Raw genomic sequence first — 23,063 nt, 5'->3', positions numbered from 1 at the left:
GGGAAACAAAACGAGTTCGAAAAACTCAAAAAACCTCACCGGAAACTTCAAACAATTGATCGGAGAAGACAAAGTAACTTTCTTTCTCTCACCGGGAAATTTTTGAAATTTCGAATAAGTGAGGGGAAACCACGAACGGTTTCCCTTTATATACCCATCGCAATTAATGCGGAGGGAGAAACTGAATCATCACGTTCAAAAAGAGCGAATTACGCGACACCACGTGTCAAGCGCCGTTTCCGCTGACGGTTACCACGCGCGCGTGGCCGCCCACGCGCCTGAAAAGAGAGACCTTTACACTCCTTGCTACAGTGCATTTAATGCCTCCGGCAGTGCAAATGTCCTTTCATTTCAGCACATGCCAGAATGATCTCACCAACTTCCACCAACTCACACGTGAGATCAGCCACGTATGCAACAAAAAGCGACTACATTATCCAATTATAAGCAGCATGCAGTTTCTCTGGTATACCGCACCATAACCCATACCGCATGTCGTTTTTTACATACCCCATAAAATAGCCAAAAAATTATATCTTTCTATGGTTAAGGAGTATAAACATACCGCACATACCCACGAGCACACGTGGAATATGCGAAGATGACACACACGAGCCCGTTCAGGTGTGTCAGATACTCAGAACCAGCGTTGTTCTTTGGACTGAACCGCATATCAGAAACAGGTAAACCGCATTGCCTTCATTCTCTTCAAGCTTCAAATCCCTCCTGTCCGGTTCACAACCACAGAGGGTGCATAAACAACTTCTTTAACGAGAAGAAGGAAGGGAATGTACGCGTACGCACATCAGCAACCCTGACTCCTGATCCTTCAAGAGCCATATCCGAGCAACACACCCGTTTCAAGCGAATATGGGGTGACAAAACCGCAGAGACTCATGAGTCGCTACGGATACAACCATAGCTTCCGCAAACGGTTGCTACGGAAGAGCTACAACTAAGTCTTCACATCGAGGAACGAAACTACTTCAAGGAAAACTCCTCGGTATTGGAGCGTGAAGGAAGGTGCCTAAGGAAGAGATGCGGACGAGATCCCTAATGATCATACGAGATCTTGTCGAACAACAAGCGATCGAATAAGCGGTAACAAGTCTGCTTATGACTTTGTTACCCTACTTGTAAGATGGATAGAATAAACAATGGTGGGCATTACCAGGCCTTGACCATGTTTATTTGACCATTATCCAGAATCACATTGTTCGACCAAACATGGCCAACAATGACGCAAGTACTTAACATTGTTCCCACAACCGTGGCCAACAATGTCAAGCAACGAGGTAACTGCAAAGGATGTGCGGTTACTAGAGAGCTAATTGGAAGAACATGAACACCCCACAAAAGGGATCATCATTTGATGTCCAATCATGACATCATAAAACTCTCTTCTTCATTCACCACTTCAAAGGTTGGTTCGAAGTTTGTGCACACCTTCAGCCAAACATCTCAGAGATTGGTTCGAAGTTTGTGCATACACCCAGCAAGGTCTCAAGGTTGGTTCGACACACCAACAGGTGGCACCCAACCAGAGGCTGAGAATTTCGCATCAGACGAAACATTCTCACCGGTACGGAAGAGGCATCAAATGACCCTTCCAGACCTCCAGCTTGATTTACAAAGAGCAAAGACCATCCACTTGGTCTAGAATCTTCTCCAGACTCCAAACTACCTTCTAAACACCATAGTTTAGTACTCCTCCCACATGCAACTTGCATATGGCAGCAACACTAGACTGGGGGGACTTGAAGTGTAACATCCGTCAAAAACGGATATCCGAAATTTTACCCGTTTTGAAATTCGGATCCTAACCTTGAAACCTCTGAAATTTTTTTCACGAATTTAATAAGAGATTTCATTTTAGTTACTTATTTAATTGGTTAGAAATTAAAATAGTTATTTAATTTAATTAACTTAAAAGGTTATACTCTATAATCTAGTTAGTCAAGTTCTAACTCAGTTGGTAGAGTTTTGCTAGTCAAGGGACCATTGATGTACACGATTGAAAGTTGTTTTTTTGTTTAAAAATAAAAAAAAGGGAGACAGCAGGTATCGAACCTGCGTCTACCCGGATCAGGTCGCGCACAACAAACCACTACAACAGCTGTAACTTTTGTTAATCAAACCTTCTCCGTTTCCATATATATCCAGTTTCCACGCCGAATTCTGTTTAAAACAGAAGCTTGCCGCCAACTGTTAACAGCGTATAACACACGAATTTTCATTTCCTTTTCCTTCTCGCTGATTTACCGGGATCAATATTCCGCGTTTCTATTCTCGGCTACAATCATTTCCGTGTTTCCTTGTATACAAATGTTGAACCTAGTCTACAAACAAACATCATTCATCCTCATCAGTTTTCGGAAACTTTTATATTTACCAAAGAAACAAGCATCGGAGAAATCTATATAAACAGGCCATAACACCTCTCGACCCCATACCTCTCTCTCTCACTCTCTGTTGATAACACCATCATCGGAGCGTTCGAAACCTTTATCCTACAACTTGAAGCCGCCGGAAAACCGTACGAGATCACGTTCGCTATCACTCGTAGATTGTTCTTATTGCCGGTGTCGATTCCGCAACATCACCGGACTTCGCCGGATAACCCGAAGCCAACCGGAGTCACGACGGAACTCGGTTCCTTTGTTTTGGTATACACTCCTGTCCTTTTTGTTCTTCGTTTTATTTAAGTCGATACACGTTCCTTTTAATGTCTTAACAGTACGTATATGTTGTTTTTATAATAAAGAAGATGAAGCTTTGAATCGAAGAAGTCATCGGACAATCGCGACGAAACCCGTTCCTGTACGTTTCGATATATTCCTTTTTCGTAAATCCGTTCGTCTTATTTCTTTTCTATTCGTAAACAAAATAAAAAAAAATCAAACTATTATTAATCATGCTTAAAATTTATAACAGTAGGAGTTCTGTGATTATGAAAGCTTGACAAAAAAAAAAGGAAAGAAAAGAAGAAACAGTTGTTCTGTCGAGATGTTTAAAGAAGATGGTGATGTTGTCATATGATAAATGAATTAATAATACAAATTTTCTATTCCTCTTTTATAACAAACTCTAAATTTAATTAATTATTAAATTATTTTAATTTTATACTCTATTTAATCAACTGATTCATAAACCTTAGTTATTAGAAATTATATCTAACTAGATTTTTTACCCGCCGCGCGTTGCGGCGCGGTGGCATAGAAGCACGACGTAAGTAACTCGACAGTGACGCAATTGCGATTTATTGTATATACAACGCCCGCCAAAATTCAAGATTGGTGTAGAAACATAAGTAACCCGAAATTCAAGATCGGTGTAGAAATGTAAGCAACTCCAAAATTCAAGATTGGATTAGAAATGTAAGCAAAAATGACGCAAGATGAGTGCAATGCTTAAGAATTACCATAAAAAAATTAACGTACGTACCGGCAGGCAAGAATCCATGAATGCCGCCTAATATATAATTTTGTTTCATGTAATTAACACAATTGCCTTTTAATGATTAGGCATGTTATATTATTCTAAATAAAGTAAATATATAAGTCACTTTACAGAATATATTGATATGAAGTAGCTTCTAAACTTGTAAATTATAATTTATTATTTGTAGCGAAAATTAAAATAAGCTAGAAAACGTATGGATTAATTATGGCATTAGCATCAACCCCCAAAACTTTTTCCTTGAGATAGTACATCTGTGTTCATCAAAATGGCATCTTCCTTTGAATGCCTTGACTACTGAAACACACACACTCGTCACTCTCTAACACTCACAGACACCATGAAGCTCACCCTCCTCCTATTTGTTTTACCCTTTTCAATATTTCTACTAACCTAGAGCTTGTGCTTCACAAATCTCACCCATTTTCCATTCTATACAACTCTTGGAGATTTATAGGTTTTCTCCCTTGTGTTGTTTAAGATGGAAACCTATTGTGTTTTTTTGTTTCATGAATAGTTTTGGTAGTTTAGGGTTTACAATCGCCACTGATAACACATAACCTGTTTTTGTTTTTGTACACATAATCATGAAGAATCAACCTTTTAAAGGTTAGTGCGCAGGAACAGCGACCACTACGTTTTAAGGAGTTTTTGATGATAATACCATTGAAGATGATGGCCGGCAATAATGAATGATTATTCAAAGGAAAAATCAACAGGTGTCAATAAAAGATGGAACAAATAGGCGCAATATGGATAAACCTGTGGTGGTGTTTGGCCTAACAAAAATGATAGTCATGTATCTATTGACATTGTTTGTGGATTCCGACCACCACTATAACCACAATTGCCAACACAACTACCGGCATCACCATCATCAAACTAACAAAAGAAAAAGAGAAAAAAACGAAAACAAATAAAACAACCGACTCAGATGTACAATCATCATCGGAGTAAAATAAAGAGGCTCAGATGTGACCACGGCTGCAACCAGAGTTGCCATGCCAAGTAGCCAGCCACCTTCATCGCCACAACAGATCTCAATACGTGAACTTTAAAGGATTCAAGGTAGAAGCAAAACAGAAACAACATCCAAACCCGCCGCCGCCATAGACGGTCGGATTCGTCGGCAACGGGAGCTAGGCAACAACCACCTCTTTCTCTCTCTAGAAACCCCCTAGGTCTCTTTCTCTTTCTGTTTTTCTCTCTACAAAATAACGCAGTCACACATTCATCGCCGCCATGGGAACGGCTGGTAATATCGCCAGAAAAAAGGGTACCAAAATCACATAAAATCCTTGTTTAGAGGGAGAGAGAGAGAGAGAGATGGGTTGAAGATGACATGAAGGGGTGTTCAAAACCGGATATCCGAAAATTTGGATATCCGAATTTCGGATATCCGAAATTTTCGGATACCAGATTTCACTATCCGAATCCATATCCGAAATTCGGATATCGAAATTTCGGATACGGATTCGGATAGTGAATCGGATAGTGAATCGGATATCCGAAAATCCAACTTTTTATTTAATTTTTATTTTTTTATTATTTTTTCATATTCGGAAATGGATATTTTAGATAGTTTCGGATATCCGAATATAAGTTTCGGATATTTTCGGATATTTCGGATAATTTTTTGGATATTTTCGGATATTTCGAATATATTTCAGATACTTCGGATATTTTCGGATATTCGGATATCCGAAAAAAAATGAAAATTAAATTTTCGGATATTTCGGATATCCGAAATATCTGAAAATTTTGAAAATCACTATCCGAATCCGAAAAATTCGGATATCCGATTTTTCGGATATTTCGGATTGGGATATCGGATATTTCGGATTGGGATATCGGATTGGATTTTCGGATACGGATAGTTTTGAACACCCCTAGGTGTCTGTATCTGCAAAGCAAAAGGTTTTTAAAACCTTCAAAATCAACGTGTCCAGCAAAAACAAAAGTAGGTAAGTACGTGTCAATCAACAAACCCATAGTTTTTAAGGTGGTATTAAAGGTACAAATTGTGAAGCATAAAATACCAACATTGTGAGCCAAAAAAACCATTAAAGCACCATGTACAATTAGGAATTGCATAAAGCAGTTGCTAATTCATAATATTTAATGTGTAAATATCAATTTGATTGTGACATAGGATAATCGCTCTCGTTCGATCTCATGGATTTCTCCAATCTTTACTCGTGCGTTATTACAAGAAATCGCAACGCTATCAATGTGAGTATACATGACCCATTTTCGTTTTACACTTTTGGGTGCAATATGTATTACATATCAAACATCACAACACATTAAACATTTTATGCACACTCATTCCATATTCTATGTGACACACTCTATTCATGTTAGACATGTTATGCTACTGTAAACACCTAATGACTATGTGTTCATTAACTTCGTACAAGCCTCCCCTAACAATGGTAGCGCTATAGGTTGAGAAACGCCCCTCCTGTTCTACGAGCAGGTATTGTTAGGTTAAACTATGTCAACCTACTCAAACTCGTTTGGGTACACTTTAATTGCGTTAAACTTTGGTTTGGGCACATAGAGTAACATCGTTTCGAGTATATATATATTGTCAATATGGTATGGTATTTCACATTTGGAATTGAGTAAACATTTTAAACATGTATATACTATGTATGAAAACTTGTATACTCGCCAACATGTTTTTGTTGACATTATTTTAATACATATTGCAGGTTGAAAGTACAAGATTCAAGAATCAAGCTAGGATGAACTCTAGAAACCCACATAACATTTGAATTATTGTTGAACAATATGTTGTATTGTTTGGAACTATGTATTTCACTTTAGAGTTTATGAAATGAATTAAATAAATTATTGTCACATTTAGTGTTATGTTGTTTTGAGCAATTTGTTCGTCTCATCCCGATGTTTCCGCCATCGGTTGGGGTGTGACATGAAGGGGTATGGTCCCAGATCTCGCGTCAGCATCGACCGCGAGTGACCATTACCCTTATCAAAACCCCCACTAGCTAACAACCTACTTGTGTCCGTGCGGGAACGCATCAACACAATGGTTGAATCCAATCTGTCCAGTAATGGAGGAGGACTTACCTGGAATATGAGAACGGTAGGGTGATGCGGCATAGCATCACATCTGGTGTATGAAAACGGAAGTATTCACAGCGACGCGGCCTGGCACCACGCCCAGTGAACACTTCTATCAATACAAGGAAGCTGCGACAGTCACCACAGTCGACGATGCGGCTGGCACCGCGTCTCGCGTATTTCTTGATCGCAAGCAAGGGACGCGGTAACATCAGATGTTACCGCAGGCAGCGATGCGGCTCGCACCGCATCCTATACGCCCAACAAGTGGGACTGACAACACAGTGCAAGTAGCACCAATGACAGTCATCTGTCAGGGCTACGTAAGCAACAGACTGACGTGGCGTAACCTCCACACCCGACAAGCCTGACACACCTGCAAAGGTGCAACATGTCGTCAGTCTGTCCATCATCCTCCTCCTTCACTCCTCGGCTATAAATACCAACCCCAAACCAGGTTTGAGGTATCTCTTCACAACTCCCTCACTACTACTACTATCATACTTTGCTTCCCAAGCAGATTACTGATTCTCACGCCGGAGAGTGGTAACAAGGAGCACCCCCCACCCCATCCTCCTTGTTACGAGTCACGGTTTGTTTCCTTGTGCAGGAGATCAACCCATCGATGATCCAGTCAGCGATCCTCGGGAGGAAGGGATTAACCCTTCTTGACGAGATCAGTGAGTTAACCCTACCCGGTTAACCATTGTTTCATTACCCCCAATGCGTCACGCTTTGGCCAAAGTGGGACGCTTTGGTACCAGGTCAACAGACAAGAACTGACAAACTCAGTCTTTATCTGTTGACTTTACATCAAAGCGTCTCGTTTTAGCCCAAACGGATGTAGAAATAAGATTTGGGTGTCTGAATATCATGGTAAAAAAGAAAGTTCCACGATGATTCCCCTCGGGTAGAAGCATAAAAAAAATAAATATTACCTTTTTTTAACAGGAATACGGTTTTTTTTTTTCTCGAACCGCAGTCATTTCATGTAATTAGATCGATTTCCCCATTACACAAAATAGGGTTTTGGGGTGCATTTGAGCTGCTACTCCATCTTTTCTCTAGAACTCTCTTCTTCATACCAGCTAATTACTTCAAAACAAACAACACCTGCTATCTATCTATCTGCTTCAACAATGGCGACCGTTATGCAGAAAATCAAAGATATCGAAGATGAGGTATCATCTCTATCATACTCTCCTATTCCCATTTCGCCAACCCTAGAAACATCGCTACACTTCGTAAAACCAATATTAGGTTTAGTAATCGAGTTTTTGTTTTCATTAATTTGTTTATCGAGCGATGTGATTCAAGTGTTGTTATCCGAAATTACCTATATGATTAACTAACTTAGATACACCAGTCAGTTATGCTGAAAAATGTGAATTTTTTTTTTTTTTTTTATATTTTTGGAGGATAATTATTGCAGTTTTGAGTTTGTTTGTGTAAATATTTTATAAAATCTGTATAAGAAAGTTTATGGTTGAGAACTAAGAGGTTTAATCTCAACAACTCAAGGGTACTGTAAGAGAAGAAGAGATGTATAGTTTTTTTTTTTTTTTAATTTGTGTATGTGTTAGAAATGTAGTGAAGAATGTTTGACTATTTGTGTTGTGAGAGCATCCTTAGTTTTTAATCCAATAGTTGTAGAACCTTAGCTATGTACATGTTAAAAACATGCTAAAAGATAGATTTGTTAAAGAAAGATACTAATCAAGCATCTGTACAAAATGGATCACATTCAAAAGATGTCATTGAAGAAGCAGTTGGACACAAATTTTCTTTTAACACCTTATAATTGATTTGTCATCCATCTTTGGTACCTAGTCGATCTAGGTTGGCCATTGGAAGAATAAACGTTAGTGGTCACTCGGATGTGTATGTTTTGATTTTATGGAGGGTAGATGTTAATAAAGAGCTTTTGTGTTGAGGTAATTCCTATACCTCAATAGGAGTAGTGCAAGGTCCTACATAGGGCACAAACAACATATTGCAGCTAATAAAAACTTTAATTTATAAGGAAGAATGTGGTTTGTTTTAGTTTTTGTAATATATAAGTCTATATTAACTGACCCATGGAATGTTTGGACATGTAAAAGAGATTAATTTTATAGCTTCCAAACTATTGCTAAATGGAAGCTACTGTTTGTTCCGTTGTTATTTATGGTATTTAAGCTGCTGAATGTGAACAAATACTATCTTTATTGTCCTTTTAGATGGCAAAGACCCAAAAGAATAAAGCAACTGCACATCACTTGGGATTACTGAAGGTACATATACAAGTCATTTACTTCATGTAAACTGCTTTTGGGCCAATTTTAGTTCATATTAAGTAGACATAGACGGGTCATTGGATTTGTGTTTTTTTAGGCTAAGCTTGCAAAATTGAGAAGAGAACTTCTAACACCTACATCAAAGGGAGGCGGTGGTGCTGGTGAAGGTTTTGATGTTACAAAAAGCGGTGATGCAAGGGTTGGTCTTGTGGGGTTCCCCTCTGTTGGAAAATCGACACTTTTAAACAAATTAACTGGAACTTTTTCGGAGGTACATATTTCATTGTTGGAAGTTAAATATGGATATACTTCAAAATTTGTTGTTGGCCCACCGAAGATATCAAGAACATCTTTACAAAATTAGAAACATACAAATGTATAGCTGACTCAGTTAAGAATATGGTTATTATTCAACTTACATTTGACATTCTAAAGGTAAACGGCCGTTTTATTTTGTTGTTGCCAGGTTGCTTCGTACGAGTTTACTACTCTCACCTGCATTCCAGGTGTTATCACATATCGAGGAGCTAAGATTCAGGTACTACTGTTTCTTTTTTACTTTTTTTTGTTTAGGCGTATTTTAGAAAAGAGATATATGAGTTCCAACATAAACTTTAAATAGCCTTAACTTCTGTAGATGTTGTAAAATATTTGTTATCTAGTGCAGCCTAAAATGACATAACTCTTGCAGTCCTGTGTTCTATGGTTTATTTCAGGCTTATATTGTTTTTAGTATTTATTATTTTTCTCTTTTGTTTGCAGTTGTTGGATCTTCCTGGTATCATTGAGGGTGCTAAGGATGGAAAGGGTAGAGGAAGGCAGGTAATCTATGATAAGTTTTTTTTTTAATCTGTTTGTTTCATTCAAGATTACTTTTTGAAGTTTTGGACTATCATTATACATATGTTGGTAGTTGTTGGGACTTTAATATGTTAATAATATATCGATAATTGCTCTTGCTAACTAGGTTATCAGCACGGCCAGGACATGCAACTGTATTCTGATTGTGCTGGATGCAATAAAGCCAATAACTCATAAACGTCTGATTGAAAAAGAACTTGAAGGGTTTGGCATTAGGTCAGTTTATAACTTAGTAATTTGCCCTTTTAATAGTTTCTTTTCACATAATCTTTTAATTTTGAGAAACCTTTAATAGAGAGGCGCTTTGTGATAATGTTTTCTCACAACTGTCTTATATTTTTTTTTGTTTTTATCATTCTGGTTGCAGGTTAAATAAGGAGCCCCCAAATCTGACCTTCAGGAAAAAAGAGAAGGGTGGAATTAACTTTACATCAACGGTTGCTAATACACATCTGGATCTTGAAACAGTGAAGGCAATATGCAGTGAATACAAGATACATAATGCTGATGTCACTCTTAGGTTTGATGCAACTGCTGATGATCTCATAGATGTTATTGAAGGGAGTAGGATATATACTCCTTGCATCTATGTTGTCAACAAAATAGATCAGATTACACTTGAAGAGCTGGAGATATTGGATAAACTTCCTCACTATTGCCCTGTTAGGTACTTATTTCAAGATACTTGTTATTGTTTTTTTTCCATTGTGGAAAAAATAATCAGGTTTTGGGTTAATGGGTTGTCATATTTAACTTTTTTAATAAATGAGTTGGTTTGACCTATTTAACCTGTTTAATTAAACTGGCCATGTTAGGTTGACCTGCAAGTGTTTATCCTGCTTAAGTAAATAGATTGACCCGCTAACATGTATGACCCTTAACACTCGTTTATTACAAACCCACCAACCCGTTTAACATGTTTACAACCCATCCACCTGTTTGGCATGTTTAGATATATGTGTTAAACATGGGATGAGCAGATTAGGCATGATTTACTAGAGTTGCATCTGTCTGAGGACATGGTCCAAGATAGGACTTCGTTGAGGCGTAGGATTAGGGTTAAGGACTTCTAGAGGATATTGCAGTAAGGTCTTAGGTGTATTTTAGGGACGTAGGTTTTTCTTATTTTTTAAGTGACTTTAACGGTGATTGACCTCTTGTGTTTATGCCCAAATGATGTTGTATGACATTATACATGATTTACATTATACTGTGCCACTCTGATCACTTTCTTGGTATAGGTGACTTCTTTTTTCTATATTCTTTGACTTGATGTGTTGGTATGTTGTTCGCTTTGGAGCCGTGGGTCTCTCTGGAAGCAGCCTCTCTATCCCTAGGGATAGAGGAAAGGTCTGTCTACATCCCACCCTCCCCAAACCCTATAAGTAGCTTTGCTATTTGTGGGATTTACTGGGTATGGTTGATTGATTGATCGATTGAGATATATGTGTTAAACGGGTTGTGCACATTACACGATTTTTAAGTGTGTTCGTGTTAGGGTTGATGTCTTTGACACGAAGAAATATACATGGCTTGTTCGCGATTGACACCTCGTTGCTTTTCATCATGATGGCATTCTTTTAAATTTCTGTGATGTGTTGCAGTGCTCACTTGGAATGGAATCTTGATGGTCTTCTAGAGATGATATGGGAATATCTGAATTTGACTCGTATTTACACAAAACCCAAAGGGATGAATCCAGACTATGAGGACCCTGTTATTCTTTCGTCTAAAAAGAAAACTGTCGAGGATTTCTGCTTTAGAATCCACAAGGACATGCTTAAGCAATTTAAGTAGTAAGTGGTTCATCCAAAATCATATAACAAGAAAATTAATTGATTGTTGATAGTGAGAACTCATATGAAGTTTTACATCTACTTTATGTATGCCTAATTTCACAATATTTTCATTCTAACATTTTGTCATTGGTCCCATACTTCGATGCAGTGCACTGGTCTGGGGTTCTAGTGCAAAACACAAGCCACAAAGAGTTGGCAAGGTAAGCTACATGTTGCAGGCTTATTTTCATTTTCATATCCTTATAAACTACAAACGGGTTTGAGTCAAAACATGTCATTTGATTTTTAATATTTTTGATTGTCAGGAACATGAGCTTGAAGATGAAGATGTTGTGCAGATCATAAAGAAAGTTTAAAAATAAAACCACTAAATCTCCTACTCCATTTTTGAGTTTTATGTTACTGAACAGGTAAGGTTGGTTTATCAGTGGGTGGCTTAGTTTTTGTAGTGGATGCTGATGTGTGTCTAAAACATTAGGACAAAGAAATCATAAATTAAGCAGATTTATGTATGAGTGTTTCAATATGGTGGTTTACAACTTGCCTATTTATATTTGTACGTGGTGAACGGTACATTTTGTCTCGTTTGGGATGTGGTGGTGAGGGAGCTGGAGGCTCTTGATTGGTGGGTGTGTTTTAACTGGTTGATGTTTTTTTCTTATTTAAAAAAAAGTGTCACTTTCATGCCCCTCCCGCTCGTGTTTTTTTACCACGTCTTCTTGCTGACATGGCTGCCATATGACTCTTAGGCGCTGTTTGTTTTTTGGCCAGAAGCACTTCTGGCCACTTATGTCTGCGTCGCGCAGACACGCACAGACCTTTGGGTCCTGCAGCTTGTTTGTTTTCCAGAAGCACTTCTCACCTTTTACCTCTTCCCCACCTCTTCCCTACGCAGACATAAGCCCACCTCTTCTCTCTTTCAAAACACAGACGCTCTCCACATCTCTGTATCACCACTCTCCACCGCCACTCTCTGCATCCCCGCCACCACCTCCACCACCACATCTCTGCCACCACCTCCACCCCCACATCTCCGCCGCCACCTTCACCACATCTCCACCACCACTCTCCACAGACCTGCATAAGAGGGAAAGAAGAGAGAGAGACCCTAGAGAGAGAGAGGGAGCGGCAGGAGAGAGAGAGAGAGGGAAAGAAGAGAGAGATCGGCGGTGGTGGGTTTTGATCGGCGGTGGTGGGTTTGATGTTCTTCATCTTCAAACAAAACCCCCAAATCGAACGACGACGGCGGTGGTGGGTTTTGATGTTCTTGGCGGTGGTAGGTATTTTGCCACATACGTGGGTTCGGTCCTCCAAGGCTTGTACGACGAAGGCGGTGGTGACGGGGGGTGAGTTCTTGGAGTGGGGGCTAGGGTTTACGGTGGTGCTTGGCTTCGTGGTAGGAGACAGGGGGCGGTGGTGCTTGACGGTGGTTGTTGGTTGCGGTGGTGGCAGGTGGACGGTGGAGGAGGTGGTGGCGGATGGTTGTGGTGGTGGTAGATGAAGGCAGAGAGATGAGTGTTCTGTGTGTGTGTTGTGTGTGTTGTGAAGTGGTTTTTGTAGAAGTAAAAAAAAAAAACAAACCCTCTTCTCCTTGCAGACTGCAGACCTTTGGTCCACCTCTTCTCCTGCAGATGCCTGCAGATGTGGTCCGCAGACTGCAGACCTTTTGCATCTGAAAAAACAAACACCCCCTTAATGCCCCCTCTTCATGTCTTCCCACTTCGTATAGTCTAAGCATGCTTGAGTCTGCATATTCATGTCTTCCCACTTTGTATAGTCTAAACCTACACCTATGTCCAACACAGGAGCTGAACACAACCACATGAGAACGTATTGCCGACACATACCTTGATACTCCTAGGCTAGAAGGCGTTTGGTTTGAATTCTTTGATTGTTGTTTGGTTTTAATTGCAAGTATGTTTGTATCAGTTTGCTAATATTTTACATATTAATCCTGTCAATATCAATACCAGCTTTATTTTGGTCAAGATAGTTCACCCAGCTTTCCACCCCAAGTTCTAATTCTCATTAAATATATACTCGTTTTTCTTTGTAAAGTGCATTTCTCTTTGAAGTTTACGATGGTACTAGACATTCAAAAGTAATCTTACAGTAATATTTTACTCTAGTAAACCAGATAATACATCTTTTTTTTTTTTAAAGGCAATGTTACCGATGTTTGAACTTTTGGACCTCCAATTTTTAACTCCAATGACTTTGCTATTGGACCAAACCCGCACCCACACCAGATAATACATATGTAAGCTATTTAAGATCAGTTTGAAAATTGAGTCGCAAACCTCAGGCTAGGTGTGTGTATATAAAATAATCAAATAAAAAGTGAGGGGAACTCGAGGATGTAAAAGAAGTTGGGTACTCATGAGTTGATTGTTAAGGATCAAAAATCTAATTTTATACCTAGAAAAGACTATATGTATAATGTATGGTTGATTGTTAAGGATCAAAAATCTATATTTTCTATCCAGAATATTGGCGAAGCTTCCCCCCCCCCCCCAAATTTTCTGAAACCGGGGGTGGAAACGTATATACCTAAAAAATTTCTATACGAAAGTACTATTCATAACACTACGCATCGAAAAGGTCGGGGGTCGGGCGCCCCCTTGGAACATAACTAAGCTGCGCCCCTGATCCAGAAAAGACATGTATAGATGTGTATAGTCGATGTATAAATCTGCCATAAAATATACTTCTTTTTTCTTTTAATTCTATCATAATTACTTCAAATACGTTTTTTTTTTTTTTTTTTTTTTTTTTTGGGGGGGGGGGGTAAATCTTTATGTTAAGGGTGAAAATTGTTAGGGTCTAAATCATCAATACAAGTGTTCGTTTCAACAAAGAATTGAATATAAGTCTCTTTATATTATATCAACTAAATACATTACAAGATTTTAAGGTACTTCTGTCATTTTACAATTTTTCCATTTCAATTCCATTGATAGTTATTCCAATGAAACACATTATGGGATTTTACATTTTAAGGTACTTCTGTCATTTTACAATTTTTCCATTTCAATTCCATTGATAGTTATTCCAATGAAACACATTATGGGATTTTACATGAATTCTCTAGAATCCAATTCAAATTCCAATTCTATTACATTCCATGAAACAAGCACTGCCTACTATTAGATCTAAGATTGGTACTGGAAAGTTCACTCCACATAAAAGTTGCGCAATTGATTAATAGAAAAAACACAAAGTTTTCTTATTCAAGTGATTGTGATAACATCTTAGTGAAATTTCCTAATTCCTATCAATATCATGCTAATTAGTGAAATCAGGTAAAACACGTTATACTTGGGGCATATAACACACAAACATCAGTATAAGCGAAAAACAAAGACTCTTCTACACTTCAGATAAATTTTTTTTTAACTTTAATCTAACCGAAAGTATGATTTTTGAGTCACGTTTCACATCGTCAGTAAGTTCAACCGAAAGTTAACCGAGGCCTCATCGAGAACGACAACGATAGGCGATCAATAGTTAGATACAACTTTATACTAATAATATGTTGCAAACAAAACACTCGAAGGTAGGTTTATTTATGTTAAAATAAACATGATGAAGCTATTGAAATACACAATCCCCTCCTTTTCAAAGAAAGGTAAACAACTATTTTCCCTGCTTTTTAACATGAATGGGCCCGCGGGAAAAGTAAAAAAGCGACACGAGCTCACTCCAAAGCGCGTGAACACGGTGGCAAAGTCGTAAATAACACCTAAAACAAGCCCTATAAAAAATGGGGTGGATTTATACTTTATACACAGCTGACGAAGATAATTCTCCTTTGAGTTGTCGTAGTGCAGACTAGCCACACGAAACCCTCCTTTGCGGTGCTCCTGTCGCTGTATGCCCCTCTCTCTCTATACTCTCTCTCTCTCTCTCTCTCACACACACACACACATACACACAAACTGTATCGTTCACAATTCTGTATAAATTTTTGTCACATAATCTGTAGTTTTACTCAGAATCAACGAACATCGAAGATCGTTCTGCTCTGTGTGTAATCGAAGATCCGATTGCATGGAAAACTCGAAAGAAGAGGTAGATTTCGTGCATACTTTGTGTTATTTACGTTTTTTATATATATTTTTTTATTTCGAAATATAATAAATGATGTATATAGCAATTGTTACGACTTATTTTCGTTTAGAAATGATTAGTTGATGTTAGAGTTTCTGTTTCTAAGAGGATGTTGTGATTTGTTAGGCTAGGGTTTATACTCGCTGTTTAGTGAGAGTGCACAGATCATGTTCTAGTACAGTACGATATTGTTTGCTTGTTTCGGTGCCGAAAATCTGTTAATCTGATATATTCTGATGTGCGGGAGTTTGAATTTGATTAGGTTAATCCGGTTCTTAAATCTGGTTCGAGTCCGAGTAATGGATTAGTAAAAATCCGTAAGACGTCCGATTCGTTGTCCGGTCAGGTTATGAAAACAGTGTTTTTTTTTTTTCACAATTTTGAAAGAAAAGGGGATTTCAGGAGTGGTGGTGGTCATGATAGTTTATGTGATAAATTGTGTTTAGAATTTGTTTTCTACTTCTTTATTTTTTTCAAATTGAGGGAATTGACATTTTGGTCTTGTTTGAAAAATTCAAAGTTTGTATGCTCCAGCTGTATATACATGATTGAATATATATTATACCATATGGTTTACATAACTTGATATATTTGCATAGCGTCTTTGATTGACATTCTATGTATATAGCGATTAGTGATTACCTTCCGTTTATAAAATCATGAAAATGGTACCCGGTGAAAGAAATAAAGACCAAAACAAATTTGCCAGTTTTATTAATTTAATTAAACAAGTTATGATCACTACGCTAAATTATGGATGAATAACGAGTCTTGGAGCAATCTGATGGTTAGCAATAGTCTCTTTTAAGAACACAGTGTGAATTTTTGTATAAGAAGTTTGGCTATACACATTCTTAACTTGAATGTTGTGTTTGTAGAAAGATGCACCGTGGTTATCGGTGCCACAATTCGGGGACTGGGACCAAAAGGGACCATTGCCAGACTATTCTTTGGATTTCTCGAAGATCCGAGAAAAGAGGAAACAGAACAAAAGGGAACTATCAAGAACTAGCATTGGTAATGAAGAAGAGTTCATTGCTTCCAACAAATCTAAACTCGATGCAACACAGGCACAGGCACAGCCACAGCTGCAGTCAATTGCTTCCAATAATGATTACAACCAACCTCCAAATGTAAGCGGCAGCTTCATGTCATGTATAATATATTCACTGTGCCAGTTGTTAATAATTTGTATATTGATTTGGTTTTATTGTTGATTTTGGGTGCAGAGCCGGAAAAGCTTATTAAGTTGCTTCAGTTGCTGTGTGAAGGCATGATGATTGAAAGAGCAAAACTTTTTAACTTTTGTTGGTTTACATGGTACGCGTTGCATTGGTTTGTTAATTATTTGTGGCAATGAAGTACATTTTGTGTGGTTTGTTATTCCACTTTTGCATGATGTAATGTAGATGGAATGAAAATGATGTTTTCTTCAAATTAACTCTTTATGGGCATTGCCTTAAAAAAAACTTGATTAGGGTGTGCGTTAATTATTATAAAAGACTTGTGTTGTTTAGGGTTGGACTTGGAATAATGTAATACATACATGTTATGAGATATTATGTGTTTAAAATTCCATTCTGTTAAACTATAGGCATAATGTAAGTAAAGAAGTCCAATAAATTAGTATTCTCTATAAAAATACATTGTTACCGAACATGTATTCATGTGAGAATACCGAAGATGATTCCGAAAGGAAAACTACTAAAAGGATTTAATATGGGTTAATGTTTTTCATTTTACATATGAGGTTATGATGAGACACATATTCGTTAATGTGTAACATGTTCGCGTGCGTAGCAAAGTGGATAACAATGATCGCCCAATTCCTTAGTGTGAAACTTCGGGAGAGATACAAGTGTGAAATTTTGGAAAGATGATGTAGCCATGTCCGATAAAAATCATGCTTATAAGTTATACCCATGCTTTACTATCGTGTGTCTAGTTTTGCTTGCGTATATGATGCCTGCAAAAATGCATGTGATACGCGGCCATGTAATGGGTATTATTTTGTTACCTGTACAACCGTGAGTCGCATATTGTTTGTTTTTGTTGCATCTCAGTATTAGTAAAACCTGTTTTTAAGGGATCATCATCATCATCATACTCAGTAAATCCCACCAATAGCAAAGCTAAGGTAGGGTCTGAGGAGGGTAAGATGTAGACAGCCTTACCTCTACCCCGTAGGAATAGAGAGGCTGCTTCCAGTGAGACCCTCGGCTCGATAGTAGTTTTGCATCAAGCCTTGGACATAAGGCACATAACGCTCAACAATTGAGACAACTGCCGATTAGTGCATGTACCCCCTTGTCTTTCGGCTATCAGCGCCACCACATGATGCATGATTAACCATCCCCCTCTTTTAACGTTATTTTCACGAAATTAGTAAAATAACGTTAAAATTAGTGCACTTTCACTTTTGCCCCCTGAGCACCCACACATATATACATTATATGCACATACCACAAGCGGGGCGTTTTTTATACTGTTTGCTGAATTAAAGCGTTAGGCAAAATCGGGCATGTAATCCATTTAATGACATATAAAGAGATTGTGATTCCTAATTTTCGTAGGAGGTTTGTTAGGGAGGCCATCTAATTAATATTGGACATGGATGTTTGTGGTTGGTTTGTAGTGTTTGAAATATCACTAATAATGTAATATCACCACTTGAAGAAAGCTGTTAGGTTGTAATATCAACTAATAATGCAAGTGTTTATATTCTTGATTTTATGAAATATCGCCACTTCAAGGAAATTGTTAGGTTGCACTTGTTAATAGAAATTGGTCAGTGGTTGGTTTGTGATCAGGAGAAAGATGTTATGCAAACCAAAATAACAATATGATATATAATAATCCCATCGCAACTTCGACATAATACGCTCAAAGAGTTGAGAAAAACATTGTACATCAAGCTTGGGATCGCTTACTGGTCGAGCGAGGGTAAGCCTGCGCTAGAGCTCAAATACAAACAAATAAGCTCAACTGAGTTGAAAACTTGAGCTTGAACTCGGTTCAGAAGCCATTGTGCCAGCTCATGGCTCATCGAGTCCCCTAGTCATTTTTAAGAAATTCAGTGTTCTAAAAAGGACAGCAAAGGGGTAAACAATTACATATATTAATCGACTGATTCTACCGATAACTTCAGATATGAATCTATGCATTGAATTACAATAGCAGATCGGAGCCGATCATCTTGTGCTTGAATGTGTTCGAACTTCCAACGGATCATGCAAGGAACTTGTATGTCCTTTCAATTTCTTTACAGAATTATGATAAAGGTGCCTTGGTGTGCAACAGCTTCTAACTTTGAACATAATATTTGATTTGAGTAAAGTCCTTTTTTGAGTCCCTGTGATGTGGTTTGTGCATTTTAACTATTTGAATCCAAAAACTTGTCTTGATTTGAGTCCCTGTGGTTTGTATTTTTAACCCTTTGAATCCAAAATGAAACCTCATCCACCCCTTTGAGTCCTTGTGTTATGTATTTTTAACCCTTTGAATCCAACCCTTTTAGTCTATGATTTGAATGAGGTTTGTGTTTTGCATTCAAATGGTTAAAAATACAAACCACAGGGACTCAAATCAAGACATGTTTAGTTTAGTTTTTGGATTCAAATAGTTAAAATGCACAAACCACGACTCAAAAAGGACTTTACTCATGTGATTTTAAACAGTTGCTAATACTCTTTAAGTGGGTGAACAAATGTTTAAACAAAATCAGTATTAAATCAAAGCACTACGAGTTGATTCCAGTCACATTAGAACTTAACCAGACGACCACAATAGGTAATAAAACTGACTTTTAACACACTTCCAGTATATTACAAATCTATTCATCTATTAAACATTTAAACTTTGATAAAATTAAAAAACGCAACACCACTTTTGCAAATCGTAAAACCCCTAATCTTAATAGTAATTATATCCAAACACCTCTAATAACAAGATCAATCGATGCGATTCTTCAACTACATTTGCAACACCCCACATCGTCGTTTGATTCAGCAGCCCTGCAAAAGTTAGCTATCAACCAATTCAAAATATTGTTGAATATAAATACAAAACAACCAAAACAAAAATAATAAACAAGGGTATCTCTCAGACAAATGCCTCGATTCGTCTTCATAATGAATGGAATGGATATATCAGACTCGTCATCTGTGAAATCATCACCGAGACACCCCAACTTCATTTTAAAAAAATTAAATAACATCAAAATCAATTTTTTATAAAAAAAAAAGAAAAGGAAATGAACTTCAGACATCCAAGGAAGGAGCAAAACAGCACAAACTCTCAAGCCTGGCGAAGGCGAAAGTTCTTAGGCGGCCACTGCGAATGTTTCTGAGAAACAAGCCTTAAAGATATCATCACCAGTTCCTTTTAATAAACAACAAACAAAACCATATATATATTCCACCCCTTAATGATCAGCAAATTGTAAATTAGTAAAAAATTCTAAGGAATTTGGTGACAAAGTGATAGGGTGAATTAAATCTCAGGGGATATCATTCATTCCATCCCTAAAGCAATACAGAATTTGCAAAAGGGGAAGACGATCCCCGATTAATAATAAACAAAACAGAAAATGAATAAAATAAAAATGGGATCTCAGACATCCAAGGAAGGAAAGAGCAGCATGAGCTCTCAAGCCTGGCGAAGGCGAAAGCTCAATCAGGCGGCCACTGCGAATGTTCATGAGAAACAAGCCTTAAGGATATCATCATAGATAACACAAGACGAATGCGAAAACTAATAAATAAATAAAGAAGGAATTGTTTGATTGGGAATTAGGGTTTAGATGATGTGAGTAAAGGAAGGCAGTCGTGTTGTTATATAGACAGGGTTTTGGGAATTAGGGTTTCATGGTGTGATGCTTGATGACGGCGCCGTTTATAAGTTTTCTTATGGAGTAAATTCTATATTATATTGTTCCCGTTGATGCTAACCAACTTTTGGGCTAATTACAGCTGTAGAAAGTCATCAACTTTTAATCTCAGCCGTTTAAAGTCTCTAAATTCCTTCTAGAAGCAGCGGTTCTCGGCAGTTCAGCACTCTCTCACCCATGATCTTGCGGTTTTCTGCAGTTTATCAAGATGTACCAATCAGAAATGCAGGTTGCAATGCGGTTTAAAATGTGTTCCTTATTTTCAGGGAGTTAGTGGGTTAGTGGACACTTAACTGCATTTTTTGGTGCCTATATAATACAAGTTCAGGTAGTGTAATCTTCTGAATTTTTTTCGCTCTTCCTGTATTCATACAGCAACACATCTGCAGCAATGGATATCTCGGATGACTTCGTGGACATTTATGAAGAAGATCAGCCTGCAAAGAAAGTAAGTTGGAATGTAAGTTGGAATGTTAATTATTAGTTAGCAAAGCATGTGGATGGTTTCTAATTGTTTGTGAATTGCACCAAATATTTAGTCTTCTAATATATGGTAGCAATTGTAATTTTTTCAGCTGGGTTTTGATGCAATGACACCGAAGAAGAATCAAATATGCAGCCCAATGAAAGATTCTCCGAAGGTAACGTTTTAAGTCACAACTAATGTATAAAATTTGTTTTGATATTTAGTCTGATTTGTTAAATTCTATCAATTTATTGTTTCAGACGGACAGTGGAAGTGTAGAGATCATTTCATATGGACAGTATTTTAGTCCATTCAAATCTGAAATGCATAGGGAGGTTATTGAACAGGTGGTGTTTTTTTTTAATAAAGTTTTCATTGCATAAGTGCATAATGATTGTTTCACACCTTTATGTTTTTTTAAAATGTATTATACTAATGTTTTTAGTTCTTGTAGTTTCAGAACATAGAAAAGCAAGCTAAAAGAAAGCATGCGCTCCTAACTTGGAAATGGGATGAGGTCATTGATATTACCCAAAGTGAAGATTCGAATGGTCAGAAAGATGATTCTAAGGCAAAACAACAAGATGATTTGGAGTCTGAGTTAAGTGATACAGCAGACTCTTTGGATAGTCCATTGAAAAGATCAAAGATTCCACGTATATCTAAAAATTGCAACGATCATGTTGGATGGGTTGAATTTTAAGTTTACTCAGTTTAAGTCCTGTTTGTCATAGTCATCTTTTATGTTTTGCCTTTCAAGTCAGTGTTTGTTAAGGTTTGTTTGTTCATCTATTTTTAGTTTAATTGTAGTTTCCTTTTTTCAATTTATTTTTCTATGTTTTATCTGTTAACTATATTACTTATTACATATATGTTGATGATTAATTGTTTATTTAATAATAAATATTTCTGTTATGAAAAAAAAAGAAAATATAGGTAGTGGTTTTCACCAATTTGTATGTATGTTTATAAAGGTTAAATCTTCTTTTACTTTCAAAATACGTAAATAAAATTCCAGATATGCATAACTTCAACAGTTATATAAGTAGTTACACATAAGTCATAGAAAAACAATCTAAAAAAATTTAGTACCCAATAATATCCTGTTTCATGTTAACAAATTCCGTGTTCTCAAACAAGAGGCCTATTTAGGTATTTTAAAAAATATTTAGTCATTTATAGGTTTTTTTAAAATAATAAGTTTTGTATTATTTAGAGTGAAAATTCAAAATAGCATTCAGTTATATAAATAACAAGGGGAAAAGAATAAGATATTTTGAAGAAAAAAAACATATAAATAGTCGGTTATACTGAATTAATATTGAAGTCAGCCTTCTTAGTCACGTTACCATGATCATCGGGCCACTAAGCGATGATCAAGTAACTAACTTAGGGTTTTAGAAATTAATATAATCGTTCGGTTATGTTAAGTTTATTTCTAAGTCAGTCCACTTACCCACTTGTCATGATCCTTGCTCACTAACCCATGATTGAATAACTACCTATGTTTTATTCAATAAATTAACTGTTTTCATTAAAAGTCGGACATGTAGCTCTATATAAGATATCACTAATATCCCTAAAATTCGTGTATTACTGTATTTCTAGATATAATATCAGAAACTATTGAGTTATGAAAAAGTTGAAGGGGTGCCTCTACTCAGCCTCTGAGTCGAACACTAAGTTGCCTGACCTTGGTCCTGACTTAATAATGTCAGAGATACTGCCAAGACTTCCTGCAAAATGTGTAGGTCGTGCAAAGAAGGTATGTAAAGAATGGTTGTCATGTATATCGTCGAAGGAGTTTGTCATGATGCACTGTAGACATATGTGTAAGGGGTCTAGACAAAAAATTCTTAGTATTGGACAGGAATCATGCTTTATTTCCAGCACTACTGTTGATTTAGTCGATGAGAAAACCATGATTACCCTACCGTTTCATGTTCGCCCTTCTGATGTGTGGATTTTATCAAGCTTGAATGGGCTTTTATGTGTTTGTTTACGCAATACGTTTGAAATGCTTATTTGGAATCCGTTGATCCGTAGCTGCATCAACATATCTGATTCTAAGTCTTATGGTTTTTTCAAAATCTATTCCGATGCTGTTGGCCTAT

The 23,063-nt window shown here is 37.2% G+C and overlaps 3 protein-coding genes, 1 long non-coding RNA gene and 4 other non-coding genes across 11 annotated transcripts; 4 read left to right on the top strand and 4 right to left on the bottom strand.

The window, feature by feature from the left end:
- The first annotated feature begins 2,187 nt into the window (after positions 1-2,187).
- On the top strand, positions 2,188-5,691 carry LOC110905883. The gene is made up of 3 exons (XR_002573506.2): positions 2,188-2,666; positions 2,765-2,820; positions 5,612-5,691. It is a non-coding gene; the product is annotated as an uncharacterized LOC110905883 (long non-coding RNA).
- Positions 5,692-7,504: 1,813 nt separating this feature from the next.
- Positions 7,505-12,042, top strand: LOC110903690 (developmentally-regulated G-protein 3). Its single transcript, XM_022149468.2, has 10 exons — positions 7,505-7,730; positions 8,769-8,822; positions 8,923-9,096; positions 9,292-9,363; positions 9,588-9,647; positions 9,793-9,902; positions 10,054-10,353; positions 11,291-11,482; positions 11,634-11,685; positions 11,791-12,042. Exons 1-10 carry the CDS (start codon positions 7,689-7,691, stop codon positions 11,839-11,841), a joined length of 1,107 nt encoding a protein of 368 aa, XP_022005160.1. The 5' UTR covers positions 7,505-7,688; the 3' UTR covers positions 11,842-12,042.
- Positions 12,043-14,513: 2,471 nt separating this feature from the next.
- On the top strand, positions 14,514-17,152 carry LOC110903691. 2 transcript variants are annotated; one of them, XM_022149470.2, is made up of 4 exons: positions 14,514-15,356; positions 15,471-15,556; positions 16,474-16,728; positions 16,825-17,152. In XM_022149470.2, the coding sequence occupies exons 2-4, from the start codon at positions 15,536-15,538 to the stop codon at positions 16,870-16,872; spliced, it is 324 nt and encodes a 107-aa protein (XP_022005162.1). In that variant the 5' UTR covers positions 14,514-15,356; positions 15,471-15,535; the 3' UTR covers positions 16,873-17,152. The 2 variants fall into 2 exon arrangements, with proteins under 2 accessions (XP_022005162.1, XP_022005161.1); XM_022149469.2 differs by having other exon boundaries at positions 15,219-15,356; positions 15,481-15,556.
- Positions 17,153-19,691: 2,539 nt separating this feature from the next.
- On the bottom strand, positions 19,692-19,776 carry LOC118487089. Its single transcript, XR_004880253.1, has one exon. It is a non-coding gene; the product is annotated as a small nucleolar RNA SNOR75 (small nucleolar RNA).
- A 74-nt stretch (positions 19,777-19,850) lies between these two features.
- On the bottom strand, positions 19,851-19,974 carry LOC118486841. The gene has a single exon (XR_004880009.1). It is a non-coding gene; the product is annotated as a small nucleolar RNA SNORD14 (small nucleolar RNA).
- A 30-nt stretch (positions 19,975-20,004) lies between these two features.
- Positions 20,005-20,127, bottom strand: LOC118487076. The gene has a single exon (XR_004880242.1). It is a non-coding gene; the product is annotated as a small nucleolar RNA snoR99 (small nucleolar RNA).
- Positions 20,128-20,202: 75 nt separating this feature from the next.
- Positions 20,203-20,327, bottom strand: LOC118486842. Its single transcript, XR_004880010.1, has one exon. It is a non-coding gene; the product is annotated as a small nucleolar RNA SNORD14 (small nucleolar RNA).
- A 251-nt stretch (positions 20,328-20,578) lies between these two features.
- On the top strand, positions 20,579-21,758 carry LOC110905884. Of its 3 annotated transcripts, none has more exons than XM_022151311.2 (5): positions 20,579-20,760; positions 20,859-20,931; positions 21,059-21,124; positions 21,210-21,296; positions 21,410-21,758. In XM_022151311.2, the coding sequence occupies exons 2-5, from the start codon at positions 20,875-20,877 to the stop codon at positions 21,650-21,652; spliced, it is 453 nt and encodes a 150-aa protein (XP_022007003.1). In that variant the 5' UTR covers positions 20,579-20,760; positions 20,859-20,874; the 3' UTR covers positions 21,653-21,758. The 3 variants fall into 3 exon arrangements, with proteins under 3 accessions (XP_022007003.1, XP_022007002.1, XP_035839141.1); XM_022151310.2 differs by having other exon boundaries at positions 21,404-21,758; XM_035983248.1 differs by lacking the exon at positions 20,579-20,760 and having other exon boundaries at positions 20,770-20,931; positions 21,404-21,758.
- The last annotated feature ends 1,305 nt before the right edge of the window (positions 21,759-23,063 follow it).

Source organism: Helianthus annuus, chromosome 14 (assembly GCF_002127325.2).
Source record: "Helianthus annuus cultivar XRQ/B chromosome 14, HanXRQr2.0-SUNRISE, whole genome shotgun sequence".
Lineage (NCBI taxonomy): Eukaryota > Viridiplantae > Streptophyta > Magnoliopsida > Asterales > Asteraceae > Helianthus > Helianthus annuus.
This window is presented reverse-complemented; position numbering and strand designations above follow the sequence as displayed.